The following is a 19608-nucleotide window of genomic DNA, read 5'->3' as shown; positions in this document are numbered from 1 at the left end:
ACTTCTGTCGCGTCCCCGGGGTGAGTCTCCCAGGGTATGGTCGGGTTCCAGACGGAACTATGACCTCTTGTTGATACTTTTGTGTGTCTGCGGGAACTCACCCCCGGGTCCCGACATTGTCTAGTCTGAAGGGAAGGTGTACAAGCCGACCCAGGGCTTAACCCCCTTTCTACAGCTCATATGTCTAGGATACTGATAGACCCCCCCCCTGACCCAGCCCCCCCCCCCAACCTGTTCCCCTGTGTGCACCAGTGTAGCCCCGTGGTGCCGTTCCTCCATCCCTGAAAGTGGTATGGAAGGCCTGTGTCCTTTTGGGTTCCCCCATCTGTGTGGTGGTGAGTTGTGTTGCACTGGGCTCAGCTCGTCTCTGGGCTGTGTGTGCGGGTGCTTATACAATGTTATATACAAAGCTGCACCCCAGTGTAGCATATTCTGGCACCTATCCAGTGTTGCATACGAACCAATAGACATTTTGAACTTGGGCAAGTGCATAACCCGTGGTATAAATAGTAGACAAGTTTAGCATGTGCAGGAGCATATACCGTGTTATACACAATGCCGTGGACAATTGTAGCATGCACGGTGTGTATACAGGGTGATATAAGAACCAAGAAGCAATGTTAGCATGCGCAGGCATACATACACAGTGGTCCATGCAATGCAGTAGACAATTCTAGCATAAGCAGGCGTATACGCCATATTATACAGAAATAGAGCAATTAAAGATAATAAAGGAGCAAGTCCAAAAGGAACCCTATAAATAAAGGGACCAGATAATAGCTCCTAAGAAAGACATACCATGTTATATACAATGCAATGGACAATTTTAGCATGCGCGGGCGTGTATAAAGGGTTATATACCAACCAAGAAGCAATTTGAGAATGCGCAGGCGCGTTTACAGCGGTCAATACAATGCAGTAGACAATTTTAGCATGTGTGGGCGCCTATGCCATGTTATATGCCCTGCAGTGGGTAGTTTTAGTATGTGCGGGCGCATATACAGTGGTTTGCAGTGTAGAGGGTGGTTGTAACCTGTGCGTGCGGGTATGCGTGTGATATACAATGCCGTAAATAATTTTAGCATGCGCTGGCACATATGCGAGTTAAAGAATAATTTACCCCGGTGTAATTATGGTGAGACAGCTGTTGATAATAAAGCCTGTGATGATCACCGTGGTACATCAACTCCCATGGACTGCATGGTCCAACATGCACATCCAGCTGTATAATCCTGCTCCCATAGAAAACAGCTGGATCGACATAATGGGCAAAAGTTGCTGTATTCTCACTGCTTGCCTGGATTGTGATCTATTTTATGTATCTTGAGCCGTGTAAATGGAAATTAGATGTTGTCAGCCCATCACGTTCAATCCCTAGATTGTATTTAAATTACTATAAAATGACTCTGACAAATACCCCAAATATTTGCTAGGGCCACCCAAGTAATTACTACGAGGTGTTTAATATTGTCACAGTATGTTGTATTCTTGAGCCATGTTAAATAATGTATAACTGGGAGTGTGCAGAGAATTGGCCATTTCCTTTAAAAAAAAAAAAAAAAAGTTGCTATTTTTTTTTTGCAGTAGCAAACACACCCTTGTTATTGTTCAGAACAAATCCATTCCTGATTCTAATGCTAAAAAAAATATTAAAAGGAAGGAAACTCCTGGTAAAAGAACATAAGCATATGGAAAATAAATATAAAGTAGACTGAGTCAGCATTGTGCTTGTTTTTAATTGTGTAACTATCTCTGGCTGGAAAGTTTAATAATTACTTTTTGGGGCCTTTGGTGGCCTTTTGGTCCAATAGAAGTTAATCTCTGTGAAGTACTAACTAGCCTCAAGAAATATAGAAAATGCTCCGAGATATATATATATATATATCTTTTATCAGGCCTATAGTTTGCAGGAATTTCTCCCAAATATGAGCTTTAAGGGTTACTCCAAACACATGCTTATGTTCAAACACAAATTATATATGCATATATAGCGCTTTATGTACATAATATGCACACACTGCATGTCCAAGAGAATTGTAGCTAGTTCATCATCGGAGAAATCATACACAGGGTTACTCACAAAAATGTGACTTCAAAGTGAATTTTAAATTTAAGGTCAAAATAGTTGAACTGGCAAAGTTCTCTAAGCTATACCTTCAGTTCGACTACTGTGGCCTTAAATATGAAATGTACTTTAAATTCACTTTGAATTCTCACTTTAGTAAATAACTCTGTATGTCTTTATTGTCTAAAGTGTCAGATGTCAGCTATTCGAAGGTGTTAGATGCTGGGTTGGCTGAGAGTTATGGTAGCTATCATCCACAAACATCCATCAAAGCTCCCGCTAATGGTGTTTGAACTTGTGTTCTGTTGTGCATCAAAAAAATATAGGTTTCTATACATATGCAACAGAAAATGCCGTCCTTTGTTTAGACCTTCCATTTAGCTGGCCATTTAGAACTGATTTAAATATGCTGGCCATTACTTTTTTTTCTGAATCATTTACTTTCCTTTGATCTTTTTCCCATTCTATTTTTTTTTTTTTTTTTTTGGCTTTTACAGGCTCCAATTCAGCAGCTGGCAGATAGAATAAGCGCGTACTTTGTGCCTTTTATCATCGTCATTTCCGTAGTAACGCTAATCTCCTGGATCACAATCGGTTTTGTGAATTTTGATATCGTAATTAAATATTTTCCAGTAAGTAGCCTTATTATCTCTATGTGAATCCTCCTCAAACTTTGAAATGCTGTTATGTAACTGAAGCTATTGTGACTCCTTTCCTAGGAATATAGATAAAATATAAATAAAAATAGCACAATTAATATAAAAATTATATATATATATTTTTATTGTCTGCTCAGAGAAAGATTAAGATCCCAGAAGGGCCTCTGCATGTTGAATGCTTATTCTTCACATAAATGCATATATCCCAACTGTCCTAATTTCAGGAGACCAGTCCTGATTTTGGTCCCCTTTCGACTATTTTTCAATTAATTGTCCAATCTAACTCTTTTTTAGCTCACTAACATTCAAATGTTAACTTTTCTAACACTCTTTCCTTTTTAGTCTATAATAACTTTTACCTTTCTATTTCAGAGTTACAGCAGAAATATGTCTAAAGCAGAGGTGATAATCCGGGTGGCATTTCAGACCTCCATAACAGTACTAAGTATCGCATGCCCATGTGCCTTAGGCCTAGCAACACCAACAGCAGTGATGGTTGGTACGGGAGTTGCTGCACAAAACGGCATCCTTATCAAAGGTGGTGGACCCTTGGAGATAGCCCACAAGGTCAGTTTGTTTTCTTTTCTGCTTTTTCTGCTTTTAAGGCGATACTAATACACCTACAAGAAATGTCTCTCTCAAAAATGCACTAACGTAATAGGATGGGGGGGGAGATAAAAAAAATCTTTCTATTTACCATCGGACTGTGACATCTCATGTGATAAAACCTGGAGGTTTAAATAGGATCAATGACATTCCACACTGCATTCTTTGCATATGTATTTTTGATATTGAGACCCCCTGCCCAGCTCATACTTTAGTATTATTATTGATATTTATAAAGGGCCACCAAATTCCGTAGCGCTGTGCAATGGGTGGACTATCAGACACGTATTTGTAACCAGATGAGTTGGACACACAGGAACAGATTGATTGAGGGCCCTGCTCAATGAGCTTACATGCTAGAGGGAGTGGGGTAATGTGACACAAAAGGTAAGGCTAGGGTAGAAAAGTAGGTTGCTAGGATAGAATTCACTGAGGGCTTTGTGTTTTGTTTTGAAGACATTTGCAGAAGAGGAATCAGGGTCCGGGTAGGAAAGCTGTTCACAGTTTAATTGATATGCTTTCTGAAGAAGTAAGTTTTCAAATATTTTTTGAAGGAGTGAAGACAGGGTGAAAGTCTACCATCAATGGAGCTAGTACCCGTGGTAGCGTTGCAATAAATATTCCTGGCAGTGTGGCACTGAGTACTGATTGCGGCACGGAATGTAATGGATCTTTCAGTGGTTTCTGCTATTCCACTGCTGGAAATCTGATTAGAATGTTTCTCTAGAGCAGGGGTTCTCAGCCCAGTTCTCAAGGACCCCCTACCAGTCCAGGATTTAGGGATTACCTGGGTGTGTCTAAGGTGTTTAGAAAAAGAAGAAAAAACACCTTAGACACACCCAGGTAATCCCTAAATCCTGGACTGGTAGGGGGTCCTTGAGGACTGGGTTGAGAACCCCTGCTCTAAAGAATGTATTCTGATTAACTTTTCTCAGATTTTTCTTAACCATTTTTATAGCTTTGTAAGTGAAAATAGATTGTTTATTATTTCAGATAAACACAGTGATGTTTGACAAGACTGGCACTATAACTCACGGAGTGCCTAAAGTCATGAGATTTCTCTTGCTGAGTGATACTATCAGCCTGCCACTGAAAAGAATGTTAGCCGTTGTAGGCACCGCCGAAGCCAGCAGTGAACATCCTTTAGGAATGGCTATTACCAAATACTGCAAGGAGGTAAGGACTGTGTATGTGGATGGCTAACAGCTATAGCAGAGATAATTAAGATCCCATGTGGCTCTAGGAAGGTTTCCAGCCCCCCTTCCTTCATACTTTACATAGGGATGGTAAATAGGGCCAAGCATGTCAATAGTATCTGGGGCCACTGTCTAACCTCTGGGCTCTGGACATCTGCTTAGGTTGCCTTATGGTTAATCCTGCTCTGAATTACAGTATTCAACCATTATTAGGAAACACAATGACATTTAATGAAACCTCAGTGAAACTGTATTCCGTTTACTGGAAGATACACAAGTGTGAAATATTTTACAAAAAAGCAAAACATTTGGGTTGACCACAGATTGTTTAGTGTTTTTCCATAGTCCTCCTACATGTGTTTTTATGATATTCTGATAAATAATTAATTAAGTCTCGCCATGACATGTCTGGACTGTCAAGATAAAATGAGATTTGCTCTAACCCTGATCCTGAAAGGATTAATGTTGGTTTATGATGCTGAACTTTATGAGTCTGCAAGTAAGAGAATGAGGAACTGTTAGTTGATATTGCTCTTGTTTTTCAGGAACTTGGAACAGAATCTCTGGGATCATGTACAGATTTTCTGGCCGTCCCTGGATGTGGAATCAGCTGTAATGTTAACAATGTTGAGAGTGTTCTCACGCAGAGCGAAGAAGGTCTGAATGAGCAGAATGATTATAGGAGCAGTCTTATCCAAACACACCATAACTCCTTGATCATCGCTCCAGAAGAAGGTATGGCTTGGAACGTCTAGTCCTACGTTTTGTAACAAACCCACTTCATTAGTGTCTTCCCAAATCAGCTTATGGTAAAGTAAACCCCATACATTCTGTGTGTCCTGAGTGTCTCCTGATTTGTGACTTGCCCATCATGAAAGGGTCCAGGATGTTTCCGCACCTTATCAATGATACAACCATAGATTAATGCCAAGGACCCTAAGTCTAAATATTATCTTTAACCCCAAATGCTACATGCACATTAAACATAACTCTAAATGTCACCCTCTCCCTAGCCAGAAATAATAATAATCTCTAAACCGCATGTTACCCATAACCTTAAATTCTGTCCCTAATGCTTGTGCTAACTATATATATTTTTGGCATGACTATTTAGCCCTGGCAAGTAGAAATTCACCCCTTGTGAATATACTATTGACTCCAGACTTGCAGTGTTGAGTAACTTTTAAGACCTGGCCCCTAGCATTGGAGCTCAAATTTTAAACCCTGTGTATCTGTATCCCTAAACTTAAATACCAAACACCTTCTCTAACCTAAATAACTACATGTAACCCTAAGTGTCACACATAATGTTAAATTCAATCATTAAAGGGACATGCATCACTTGACAATTGGTTTTTTTTTTTTTTTTTTTTTTTAACCAACAAGCAAACACTCAAAAAACAGCAAGCAAACTGTCAGGGTACCTGTACTGGGGATGTCCTCCATGTGGAGGGAGACGGTCCTCATGGTCCTTCCTCTCTTCTCAGCGGTTCTAATGCCAGCCGATGTAGCTCCGCCCCTTTCATGCTGCGGTGGGTGGGCCAACGGCATGACACCAATTGCATCACAGGCAGCCAAAAATTCAGAATTCAAACATTTTGGGTGTGTGGTTACAAAATGAAAGAGCCACAATATAAACAGGCTCCTAGTGCTTGTACCTCACTTCCCTGATTTCTGGTTTCTGACTTTGGCTTGTCCCTGACTGTTCTCTGTCTAACCTATGTAAAACGCGGCCATTCTAAGGACTGCTTTACAGTTATCTTTATCATCGTTTATACACTGTGTTGGATTGTTTAGTAATCCTGACAATATCAAATATACAAATCAAAATAAAGCAATACAACTTTTGAAAAGTATTTAGTAAATGTTTATAAACTTGGTCAGATTGCAGTGTTGAGCATACCTCCCAGCTAGGGAGTTTTCTTTAGCATCTGCCCCCACCCATCCATCTAAGTTTTGAACGAGTCTGTCCACTAATAACAGAAACTGGAAATGATTATGCAGCAGCAGGACAGATACATTGGACACCAGAGCCTGCTCTGCATGATCACACTGACCAGACTCCCTCTCTATCTTGTGTCCCCTTGGATACTAGGTGAAGAGATCTTTCAACTGCACATGTGTAACACTCTTAGGCACTGCCAATGCACTTTTCCAGTATTCCTAGGGATAGTACGTTGATTAGTTATACTAGCATCCCCTGTGAGTGAGTGTGGAAAACATAAAAAGAAGAAACGGGTAAAAATGAAGAAAAAAATAATTTACCTATTTTTGTCAACTGTCAAGAGTTTTTGAATGAGACAGTTGTCTCAAAGTGATGCATGTCCTATTAATCTTAGTACTGACCTTAAAGGGTTACCCCAAGCACCAGGATCACTTCAATAAATAATATTTAAATGATCTTGGTTCTTAGAGTCTGTATGTGCAGTGTGTCACTATAAACACACTGTGCATGTAGAATTAAAGAACTTTGCTGCCGGAGGTGTGTAGCTCCACCTCCGTCAGCATCTTTAACTAACCTGGAACCAGCATCTGGGGATGGCTAATGTTAATTCTGTGCTGCCCAAATCTTTCCCTCATTCCATCCTCCATCAGTGGAGGAGGATCATGTGCAGGAAGACCTGGCTGTAGCGAGGGTTCCAAGGTGAGTTTATCCTAAATTTTCGTTATTTATGGGTCTATTTTTAACAGGGGCAATGCTGCTACAACCAAAAACAGTAGTTTAATAAAACACTAAACCATTCTAAACCATTACAGAAATAAATTAGGTAAATAATAAAAATCAAAAAATGTAAAACTGTGTGCGGTAGCCAAAAGGAATTGCTAGTTTAGTTGCACTCTTTATAGATGTTCCCATTATGATTTGATAATTGTTTGATTTACTTTTTTGCACCCTGGAGAAAAAGTATCTAACTCTGTAGCCACTTACCTATAGGTCATTTACATGTGTAACTATATACAGACCACATTATAGTATCTCTTGTCTGTGTATTGCAGGTGCAGTAGCCCCACAAGCTCACTCCGTACTAATTGGAAACCGAGAATGGATGAGACGCAATGGATTCTTTATCTCTACTGATGTTAACGAAGCAATGACCGGCCATGAGATGAAGGGGCAGACAGCTGTACTGGTAGCAATAGATGGTATTACATTATTTTATTTTCCCATAGAGATGGTATAAATACTAAGTAAAGTAGCTTTGTCAGCTATATAGTGTTGCAATATATTTAAATCATACCTTGGGTAAGCAGAGAGTTTACCATCTTTAAGATTAGTTTTTATTTATTTTAAATTCTTTATTTCATTTTTTAAATTTTTTTTAGAGTGAAAGCTTAGTCAGAAATTTATGAGAAAAGAGCACTAGTTCTAAAACCGAAAAGACTTACAGATATAGGGGTAACAACCAATTAATGAAAGGATACAATTAGAAGACAGGAAGCATAAAACCATTAAAGGAATGATTGAGGAGGGGATCACTGAGCCATAGCTTAAAGATCTTGTGGAATGATTTACAAGACTAGTATGTTTGTAGCGGTTGCCTCTTTAAAGGGACACTGTAAGTACCAAAACAACTATAGCTTAAGGAAGCAGTTTTAGCGTATAGACTAGGGCTGGGCAAACTGTAGCGTCCGAGATATAGCAGACCTCCAGCCTCTGTGATGCTTTGTCATTCTAAAGGTCTGCGAAGTGTTATGGCAGTTGGAGTTCTAGAAAATCTCTGGATCTACAATTTGCCCAGCCCTGGTATAGATCATGCCCCTGCAGTCTCACTGCTCAATTCTCTGCTGTGGGGATAGAGCGTTTCATATTCCAGGAAAAGCATGTCTATTTGCAAGAGCTAGTGGAACTCCAGCGTTCAAATTCTTGAAGGCGCTCTCTTTATAGTAATCTAACTATTTAGTTGATTTCTTACACAACATAGATTTTGGATAGGGAGGGAAATAAATAAGTCAGTTGGTTAGTGCACCCACCAACTGTCGTACTTATTAAAGCCTCTGGTTTGTAGGTTTTTGTTAACCTTTCAGTGAGTATCATTAGGTTGGTTTAAAAATTTAAGCATCATGTATCCAGGATACACTGGAAATATTACTGCTACAACACTTTCATTATTTTCATTAGTGTGTGAGTTCGTTCGGACCGGACCCTTTTTACATAGTGTTCCCGTGTGTCATACGTTTCTTATTAGAATTTAAAAAAATTCTTGTTTACCTTGTATAGCTCTGGGGAATACTTTGGTGCTATATAAATAATAGTAATTGTACGGCCATTAAGTATTGTTATTATGTGAACACGTTTTTTAGGTTATTTAAATTTAATATATGTTCTTCCGTAGGTGAGCTGTGTGGAATGATCGCTATAGCCGACACGGTGAAACAGGAGGCTGCCCTGGCTGTGCACACACTAAAAGCTATGGGTGTGGATGTGGTTCTGCTTACAGGGGATAACAGGAAGACTGCCAAAGCAATTGCCACCCAGGTAGGTGTTTGTCTATTTAAGACAGCTACAAATATAACAACATATCAGTTTTTAAAACACACATTAATAGTGTTTGGACTAAGTAATCCTTTGTGTACCTTGTGTTATGCTAAAGCTGGAAATGAAATATTAAATGGAAATGGCATGCGGTTTAATATTCTGTTTATTCTGTTTCACTGTATCCTTTCAGTCCGTTCAGTAGATATATCACTGGCAGAATCTTCCCTGTAAATCTGTTTCTGTGTCCCATCAATAGATAAATCATCGATACTATCGTCACCTGCATCCTGTCTGTGAATACAGTATTAAAGTCACTCACTTTATGAAATTCTGCATGATTCAGTTTGCACCGCATTTTTATGTATTTATTTAGTTTATTTTTGGTTATGTTCTTGCAGGTTGGAATAGAAAAGGTTTTTGCAGAAGTGCTTCCTTCCCATAAAGTTGCCAAGGTCCAAGCACTGCAGACTCAAGGGAAGAGAGTGGCGATGGTGGGAGATGGCGTTAATGACTCCCCAGCATTGGTCAAAGCGGACATTGGTATCGCCATCGGAACTGGAACTGATGTGGCCATCGAGGCTGCTGACATTGTGCTGATCAGAGTATGTTTTCACACCTCGCTGCAGCCAATAACTTTATTGAGTACCATTGAGTTGGGTAATGATGGTATCTATTTATCAGCTGCTCAATTATGACCTAAATTTAATATTTTTGGATAAGCTTTTCAAATGTAATATTTTTTGATAAACTTAAAATATAAAAAAAAAATCATATATAAAAGATATATATAAAAAAAAATCTAAATATTTAAACCTTTTTCAAATTAGTAAATTATTTGAAAACATATCCAAAATATTAAATCAAGCCATATGGCACCGATTTAATAATTTTGGATAAGCGTTTCAAATTATTTCAACATTTAGAATAACCATTTAAAATAACACAAATAATACTGCGGCTGAAGCCGGGGAGAGGCGGCCGTTCTCCTCGGCGCGAGAGCCCTTAAGCGACTACTCTTCGAGCTACCCTTCCCCCTTTGGACCGGCGGGGGATATCTTGGTCCCCACTGAACACAACGGTCAGGAAGGCAAGGAGCCGATCCAGCCACAAGCCATATTGGGGCAACTGACCCACAGGGCAAAACCAAGATCGCCGCCCAGCATACACACAGAGCGCGGAACACCCAGCCACACCGGTCCCCTCTGGAGACATTCGACTGCCTATGCACAAGCTTCAAGAAAACCCTGCTGAGCAGAGGAGCGACCTACCGCCAAGCAGAGTCACTGGTGACCAAGTGGATACGGCCTGCAGCACAATGCAGCTGCTATAAGCAGACACCACGAGCTTCTAAAATGGCTGTCCGGCAATATAGATACCAGCAGGCCCAGAAATGGCGGCAGGCATAACGGGGGCACTCTTCCACCCGCAAATTAAAACACCCGGGATTACAAAGCAAAATGACGCAAACCAGTACCTCACCTGTCCAACACCTCGGCATCCAGCGCAGCAAGAATCGACTCTACACAAAAAACAATGCAACACAAATGACTGCGCGGCAACATACTCCATGAGGTAACGCCGGACCCGGCCCCAGCAGTAGCGCCAGCAAGCCAAGGGGCGACAATGGAGAGACAGAGACAAAATCCGGGACTTACCAGCACTAGGTATTGGCTGAGGCACCCATTATGCCGCCCTAAACGGGTATTCTTAGCCTGGACTGTTCCGAGCACTCATAATAACGAAGCACCCAGACTCAGATGTCTCATGCATACCCTATGCAGACTATACACCCATGCCAGCATTCATCTGTGATCAACATGATATCAATGGCTACACTTGTTCCCAGTGGTTTAGAACTTAGTAATAATCCGTTGTGCCACAGGACAATCCTGTATAGAGAGACTAGTGATGTTACTCTATAATATAGGCAAGTTTTAGCACTGTTTATAATACAATGCCTCTTAGCCTAACTACTCATAGCTTAACGTTTCTATGCATTATTTCATAACTAGATACTGCTCTGCTACAAAACGTGCTCACACTGTATCGACTCTAGCATAGGTGAACTAGCAAGGTTAAAGGACCACTCTAGTGCCAGGAAAGCATACTCGTTTTCCTGGCACTAGAGTGCCCTGAGGGTGCCCCCACCCTCAGGGACCCCCTCCCGCCCGGCTCTGGAAAGGGGAAAGGGGTTAAATCTTACCTTTTTCCAGCGCTGGGCGGAGAGATCTCCTCCTGCTCTCCTCCTCCGATCCTCCTCTTCTCCTCCCCGTCGGCTGAATGCGCACGCGCGGCAAGAGCTGCGCGCGCATTCAGCCGGTCACATTCATAATGCTTTCCTATGGACGCTGGCGTGCTCTCACTGTGAAAATCACAGTGAGAAGCACGCAAGCGCCTCTAGCGGCTGTCAATGAGACAGCCACTAGAGGACATAGGGGGAAGGCTTAACCCATTCATAAACATAGCAGTTTCTCTGAAACTGCTATGTTTATGAAAAAATGGGTTAACCCTAGAAGGACCTGGCACCCAGACCACCTCATTAAGCTGAAGTGGTCTGGGTGCCTAGAGTGGTCCTTTAAGCATCTAGCATCTTTATTTTATTTTATTTCATCATCCTACTCTGAAAAGCTAACTGTTCAGTTAAGCATGCAAATATAAAAATGTGCGAATTATCATGCCACTGTTTATCTTTTATGCAGCTTGAAATACGCTGTTGTGGCGTCAGTTTAAATCTTGTAACCATCTGCACAATCAAAAATCAAGAATTTACAAAAAAAAAACCTTTAAAAATTATTAATTATTATGAAAAATTTAGAATATTTTAACTTTTTTTATATTTTTTTATACATAAATTTTTTAATATTTAGGAAATAAATTTTTTTAACTTTATCCAAAATATTAAATCATTTCAAAAGCTTATACAAACACATTAAATTGAAGCCAATGTCAAAGAGCTTAGTTAATCTTGTTAATGCGGTTAAAGATGCTTTAATTCTGATTAATCAGTATTATTGTTAGGTAACAAATGAGGGACGCAAAATTGGTTTAGATATGTATATTCTCCATTTCACCCATAATTTTTCATCAACTTGAAATCAAATGCCGGAATCAATTAGTTTGATAAGGTAAAAAAAAGCTAAACGTAATGATGGCTTAAAATGTAACAACCCCTATTATTGTCAGCCAGCCAACCAGCCAAGCTAGGACATGTCAATTGTCAAATAAAGCATGACAGTATCTTGCTAAGATGCCAATGGAAAAGTCATGTTGTGGTTAATGTTTTTCTTGTTCCTCGTCTATAAATAAGTTCGACATTGATTTACTTGGAAAATATATTCTGATTTTAACATTAAAGGAGAAATCTGAAATGAGAAATTATTGATTGCAATGCCTGCATAGTAATCAGATTTATTTTCCTACTTACAGAACGATTTACTTGATGTTGTCGCCAGTATTCATCTTTCAAAGAGGACAGTCAGAAGGATACGAATAAACTTTCTTTTTGCCTTAATATACAATCTTGTTGGAGTACCTATAGCAGCAGGTATGTTATCTGGTATTTTCAGTTGCATGTATACTCACTGTATATTTCAATCACACAAACTATCACTAGCCAATGTAATGTTTTGAGCTGTGAAGTGGCTGGTTGCTGGGATAACAAGGGTTCTCCTGACTGGATGTTTGATGGTTACAGAATGTGCAGAGTTTTGGGTGATATGGATTGACTATATCGATAATGAGGTTTCTCCATGCTGTATGTTGGCAGGTTAGGGAATAATGAGACTTCTCCAGACTGGATGTTTGATGGTTACAGAATGTGCAGAGTTTTTGGTAATACAGATTGACTATATCGATTATGAGGTATCTCCATGCTGTGTGTTGGCTGGGTTAGGGGATAATGAGGGTTCTCCAGTCTGGAGGTTTGATGGCTACAGGATGTACAGAGTTATTGGTGATACAGATTGACTATATCGATAATGAGGTTTCTTCATGCTGTTTGTTGGCTGGTTAGGAGATTAATAGGGTTCTCCAGACTCGAGGTTTGATGGTTACAGAATGTGCAGAGTTTTTGGTAATATCAACTGACTATATTGATAATGAGGTTTCTTCATGCTGTGTGTTGGCTGGTTAGGGGATAATGAGGGTTCTCCAGTCTGGAGATTTGATGGCTACAGAATGTGCAGGGGATTTGGTGATACAGATTGACTATATCGATTATGAGGTATCTCCATGCTTTAATTGGTTGGCTAGGGGATAATGAGGGTTCTCCAGTCTGGAGGTTTGATGATTACAGAATGTACAGAGTCGGTGATGTGGCTTGAATGACTATATTGATAATGAGAAGTCTTCATGCTGCATGTTGGTTGCAGGGATAATGAAGGTTTAAAGGTCTCATAATATTCAGGGTTCTTTACTGTGTGGCATGTGGATACACTGGCTACATTCGTAATGAGGTTTATTCATTCTGTGTGCTGACTGTTTACTGGGATAATGGGGCTTTTACATATTTTATATATTTGATATTTTCAGAATATGCAGGGTGTTTACCATGTGGATAGACTGGCATTATTGATACTAAAGTTTCTTCCTGCTCTGGGTTGAGTACAGGGTAGCAGGGGTCCTGCAGGTTAGAAGTTTGATGGTTACAGAATATAATGTTCAGAGTTCTCTACATTGTGGATTGTCTGGCTGCATTGATATTGAGGTGTCTTCATGCTGTGAGTTAGTTAATTACAAGGGTTCTCCAGTCTAGAGGTTTGATGGTTGCAGAGTATGCAGAGTTCTCTAGGCTTTGGGTTTGATGACTACACTGATAACCAACTCACAGTGGGATTAAACTTTATTGATTACAAGGTTTCTCCAGTCTAGAGGTTTGATGGTTGCAGAATAGGGAGGGTTCTCTAGTCTAGGCTGTGGGTTCACTGACTGACTACACTGATAGTAACGTTTAATCCCACTGTGGGTTGGTTGATAACAGGATCTAGTTTTCCTAGCTAACAATAACTGGTAAGGGAGGTTTGCATGATATTATCCAAATCGCGACATGGGGACATGGATTCTCAACACTATAGATTAGTTGGTACCAAGACTACAGTAGTTTTCCAGATTGTTGCCTCTCCAGGATTTACTCAATATCAATGATTGTTTAGGTACAAATAGGCAATGTATGGGCAGGGTGAGCTGTGGGATGGGTAAGAAAATTGTTCAAGACTCTTAACAGATATAACTTTAAACTTCGCTGTATTGGCTTTATTATGGAACCGAGCATCTCAAACTTAGCTCCCACTCAATCAATATTATAAGGGCCGCCACCTTTTAGTAATTTATAAAAAAACAGCCTTTACACCAGTATCATCAACACATCATCCAAAAAATATGTTCTTGTACAAGTGTACAATGAATACTCGCACAGAGAGAATCAGACTGCTTAATAGATATAATACTTAACCAATTGTTATCTGATGAGTATATTTGTCCAATGTAGAGAAGTATGCACAATTAAATGCTGTAAAATTTAGGCAATTCTTGTTATTTTCCATGTAGACGTAGATCATATTCTTCTTAACAATCACTAATAATTCTGTCTCTACCGTCTATCTTTACAAGGAGCCTTTATGCCTCTGGGGTTGGTGTTGCAGCCATGGATGGGATCGGCAGCAATGGCAGCATCCTCTGTGTCTGTTGTTTTATCTTCATTACAGCTAAAATGGTATGGCCCATGTATTAATTCCTTCCTTCCCATCATCTTGTACACATTCTGAATCTTTGTTGCAAAATCAAACAAAAAACATGAACAAGCTTCAGAAGTGATTGTAGAAATTATTATTATTATTATTATTATGTTATTTATATAGCGCCATCAAATGCCGCAGCACTTTACAATGGGTGGACGAACTCAATCATCAGAAAAATATCTTCGAATTCCATGGATTCATTTCACTGTTCAGAGCTTGTCTTACAATTTATTCTTTATACATACCCTCTTGAAGTCCATAAAAGTACTAATGATAAATAGAGAAGATAAAATTGAAGCATAGTTCAGATGCATCTTTATTATGAAAGTTAGAAACTGAATAGCAAACCTTCAAATCATAAAAAAGTAAAAACCTTCTATAGCACTTACTATAAAAAAATAATGAAGTTATAGAGCCTCAACAATATTAATTTTGAGCCGTCAACAGTGGCTTAAAATATAGCCTCTGTGATGGCTGCACAAAATCTATAGAAATGTGATATTTCTAGACTTGCATTCAGACAAACAAAAAAATAATTTTGAAATTCAAAATGAATTTCGTCCGTTAGTTGATTTGGTTTGGCCGACATCTGGCCAATATGTTCACTTCAGAATTTCCAAAATCTTTCAGTAGATAAGTCCAATACTTTGAAACCCCTTTGTGGGTTTGACAATGTTTAGGGATACCAAATTGGGGAGCTGTTTAGTAAATAGCTCCTTCATTTGGTATCTTTAAATATGGCAATCCTAGATAAGGATGCTAAAATAGGGAGCTATCTAAGCAGTTGAAAGATAAAAATTACGAGAATCCCTTTGTTTTTAGCTTTTTATTAGATGATGCCCTAAATAAAATTGAATTAATTTACATTAATGAACTAACGAACCAAATGCCCATGGAAGCATTTCAGTCTTCAGTGATTAATTAATTATGTAATTCTTCCAATGTGCCATTCAAATGGCTGAATTATACCATAAACAAATGCCCGTCTAGTTATTTCCTTAGTCTTTATGTTATTAATTTCCAAATACAGTACTTCCAAAATGTTATGGGAATATATACAGTAAATTATGTTCTGTCTCCCTCTAGTGCTAGATTTTGAAACTACTGTACTAGGCAATTAGAATGACTTATTATGCAGTATACAAACGTGGCAGTGCATCTTACATTTGAATTTGAAGCTCCAAGCTCCTATTAAACCACCAATTTATAAATTGAAGACTTTTTATCAGACAGTTTCCAAAAATTATGGAATTAGAGTTATGGGATAAAATTGATCAGCAGACAACGCAAAAAATCCAATGAATGATTGAGTAAAAAAAAGTTTGTATTGTTTGGGATTGAGTTATTTATTTTTTAGATCCTATTAATTTCCTGTTACAGGCGCATCAACTGTATCTTTAGTACAAGGAACAGCTCTTTTGTCAAGCAATGTTTATCATGTTTCACAAGCTTCTTATCTAAACAGTAGCCTGACCTCTTAACACGCAATCAGCGCTAGAATCCCGGGCAACTATCTAGTGTCTGTGATCTTCCAGGTCCAAGACATCAGTAGTTTATCTCCCTTGCTCCCTGTCTCCAACTCTCCTGGTCAGTACTTGAGTAGATTCTCAGTCACACACTCTTTATTTTAGATCTCCATTCTCCCTCTCCTATTTTAATTTCTCTCTTCCCATCACTCCTTCCCCTATGAGTCGGTCATCTTCCTAATCCAGTATTTTAGCAAATCTATGAACATTCTATTTTTCTAAAGTATACCTCAATAATCTGTCATGACCTTCTCTTACATTCTACTTCTGCTGTACTTCATATTGCATCATTAATTAAAAATTAACTATAAAGCTGTATATAGACCTGGGCGTATGTTCTCTGGCTGTCCATACATGAACGGTGAAGGCAATGGTTAAATATACACTATGGCTACAGTAATTGGCCTGGCCTGCGATATATATTGGCTTTGGCCTAAATCCTCTTTTAAAATGAGAGCTAATGTGCATTGTCCATGCATTACAGTATAAATACAAATTGCCGCTTATTAAAGGACAACTGTCACCTGAAAACTATTTTTTTTTTTGTAATTTTTTTTTTGTTGTGCATTGCATTACACATATGCATATCCGTCACTTTAGAAAAATAAACAGAGTGATATTGTACTTATTACACATATACAGTGATTGTGATTATGCACATTTTTTGTTTAAGTATATCATGAGTGGGTCCTTAGGGGGCTTCTGTTGAGTATGGTGCATGGTACACTGGTGATGTCTGTTCGAGCCCAGAGCGGGTGGTACAAGTGGTGCACTTTCCTAGGGCAATGTAGGGGTTTATGAGTCGGTTGTATTTGCTCATGTGTGAGCAAGCTTGGGACCATGTACAGGTCTTGAGTTAGATCAAGCGGTTTCTGCACTAGGGTGTCGGTAGTGTGAGTGCTGCCCTCCTCATTTTAGGGGGGGGGGTGACTACCTTCGTGCATGGCTGACCTCTCGGTGGAGGTGTTGCCCCTAACCAAGGGGGTAGTGGGGGGGGGGGGTGTTTACGATTCGGTGACTGATTATGTGTGACTGTATGGAACTGGACTAGGGCCATAGATGGCATTGCTTCATAAATGCCTGGTTGTGTTATAGTGAGCCCGGTCTCTATATTCCTAGGTGACCCAGGCCAAAGATCGTATCCTCGTATGAGTGATTCTACAGTAATAAACAAAAATAAGTAAAAACATACGGCAAAAACAGGTAAACAAAATCATATCAATACAACTTTGCAACTCTGCAACTTTGCAGCCTAGGGCTGCTGGATCAGTGAGTCCCTCCAGTGGGTTTTGGTTGGGGCTGGTGGTGTCCCTGCCAGTCAGGTGTCAGGCGTGCCGTCGGCTGCAGTTCTTGGCACAAATTTAATTCATCAAGATTTGAAAGGAAATAGATTTTTTTTTTTTTTTAAATGAAGTATATGCTTCTGGGTTTCAAAAACTGTCTGACCCAAGGTGTATGTATATGGCTGTCATATACTAAAGGTAGAGATGGGTTTTTCTCCTTTTATTTTTTTTTTACATATACTTAATTTAAATAATTGTATTTCTTTTCTTTTTGAGGTGACAGATGTCATTTAAATATTTTTTACCTTAGTGATTTTAAAACCACATTTCTACATAAACGTAGTGTGTGTGGGTGTGGGGGGAAGGGAGAGTGTGCGAATATATTTTACTTTCTAATGTGCCTTACTATTTCTGTTTAGCTACAATAAGCCGGACCAGGACCAATATGAGGCCCGAGCCCAGGGGTGCATGAAACCTCTTACGCCCTCACAGATAAGTGTTCACATTGGCATGGATGACCGGAAACGAGAACTACCAAAAACGAACACCCGGGATGAAATCAGCCACGTTTCTATGTCACCTCTTTCTCCAAACAAACATTCTCGGCAGAACTCCCTGGTAAGAGAGCGACATGATGAGTGGTCTCTGCTCGTCAATGAAACAGATGAAGACCATCATATATGAATAACTGTCAAGAGTAAGAAAAACTATTCAATGTAAAGTACCACTTCAAGCCACAAGCACAGAGACTTTGAAAACAGCCATGTTCTTATGACTACCTTAACAAACCAATGGTACCGGTTAATTTTCAGTAGCAGAATTCTGATTGGCCACAGCAGGCAGCTGGGATGCAAGTTAATTGCAGAATATGGTGTATGTCATCACACTGTCATTTGGACCATTGTAATGCATCTTTAGCCACAGTTTACCATCAGAGTTGTGATCCTTTTATTCTCTGTGTCGCTAAGGGAACACAGGTAATCTTCACTACAGGGTTTAGTTAGAGCTAACTGAGGCATGAACGGGGAGGTAGCATTGCCAACTTTAAAAAGAAACTAGCTGCTTTGAAACACAAATTTTCTTTTTTTGTATAATGCACAGTTACTGTTTTCTGATATTAATTTTTTATACCAAAATTACCAAAAAATAAGGCCACGGCCACTTGGGTTTTAATAGATCCTGTAACTGGTAATTCACTATAAATATATTCCGTGTACATAGAACACAAAGCAAGCAATATCATATAAATGTTTGGCTATATTTCTATCAGTAACTCAGATGTAGTCTAGTGTATAAGTAAGATGGATTCTCTGAGCAACCTTATTTGATATGTTTATCAGTGCAAAATTAAGATCTGATATTTGAAGATTGTAACTGCAGATGCTGACGTAGAGTGGTGTAAGGAGATGTTACACTTTATAAGGTACCAAAATGTTAAAAATATATATATATATAATTTGAATAATTGTGAAAGTATAATAATTTAAAGTTTTTTGTAAAGATGAAATCATTTTAGATGTGCTTTCATTTTTAGTGATAAGATAATGAATGGACCATTACTACTGTGTCATTAATACGCAAAAAATCTGTGACTTATGTGCTTTCTCCAACCTGCTTAATTTAATTGTCTTTTACATGGCATTGGTAGTTTGTACAGAGTTATCTGGAATTTTTTTGCCTGAGCAGTTGCTTAATTCATATTTATGCTGTGCTGATCCTGGTCGTGAATGTGTTGCAGTTACATAGAATTGACCTTCGTCAGTGAAGTTGCACAACAGTGCAATGGACACACTTGCTGCCTTCGTGAGCAAGGAAAAGGATCATGTCTAAAGTCTATGTATTTAGAAAAGACTGGAAGGGACAAATGGCATTTAGCTGATATCAAAATCAATTTACATTTTTAATTTTTTTTTTTATAAATGTGCCTTTTAACGGTTTATATGTTCAACATGTCATACCTTGTTTATTTATACTTTTTGGAATTTTTTTGTTTTATGCTTAAATGATATGTTTACTTGCACAATGCAATTTGCACTATATCATGCATTATTTTTTTTTATC

General features: G+C 39.0%; 1 protein-coding gene across 2 annotated transcripts in view; it reads left to right on the top strand.

The window, feature by feature from the left end:
* The window catches only part of ATP7B (ATPase copper transporting beta), a 79324-nt gene extending 60343 nt beyond the window's left edge, over window positions 1-18981 (top strand). For both annotated transcript variants that reach the window (XM_063428845.1, XM_063428839.1), the window contains 10 exons: window positions 2563-2697; window positions 3097-3291; window positions 4324-4506; window positions 5072-5261; window positions 7524-7670; window positions 8861-9003; window positions 9402-9605; window positions 12430-12547; window positions 14611-14713; window positions 17967-18981. In XM_063428845.1, the coding sequence (XP_063284915.1) occupies window positions 2563-2697; window positions 3097-3291; window positions 4324-4506; window positions 5072-5261; window positions 7524-7670; window positions 8861-9003; window positions 9402-9605; window positions 12430-12547; window positions 14611-14713; window positions 17967-18231 (1683 nt within the window). In that variant the 3' untranslated portion in view covers window positions 18232-18981. The remainder of the gene's footprint in view (window positions 1-2562; window positions 2698-3096; window positions 3292-4323; window positions 4507-5071; window positions 5262-7523; window positions 7671-8860; window positions 9004-9401; window positions 9606-12429; window positions 12548-14610; window positions 14714-17966) is intronic.
* The last annotated feature ends 627 nt before the right edge of the window (window positions 18982-19608 follow it).

Source organism: Pelobates fuscus, chromosome 1 (genome assembly GCF_036172605.1).
Source record: "Pelobates fuscus isolate aPelFus1 chromosome 1, aPelFus1.pri, whole genome shotgun sequence".
Taxonomy (NCBI): Eukaryota; Metazoa; Chordata; class Amphibia; order Anura; family Pelobatidae; genus Pelobates; species Pelobates fuscus.
This window is presented reverse-complemented; position numbering and strand designations above follow the sequence as displayed.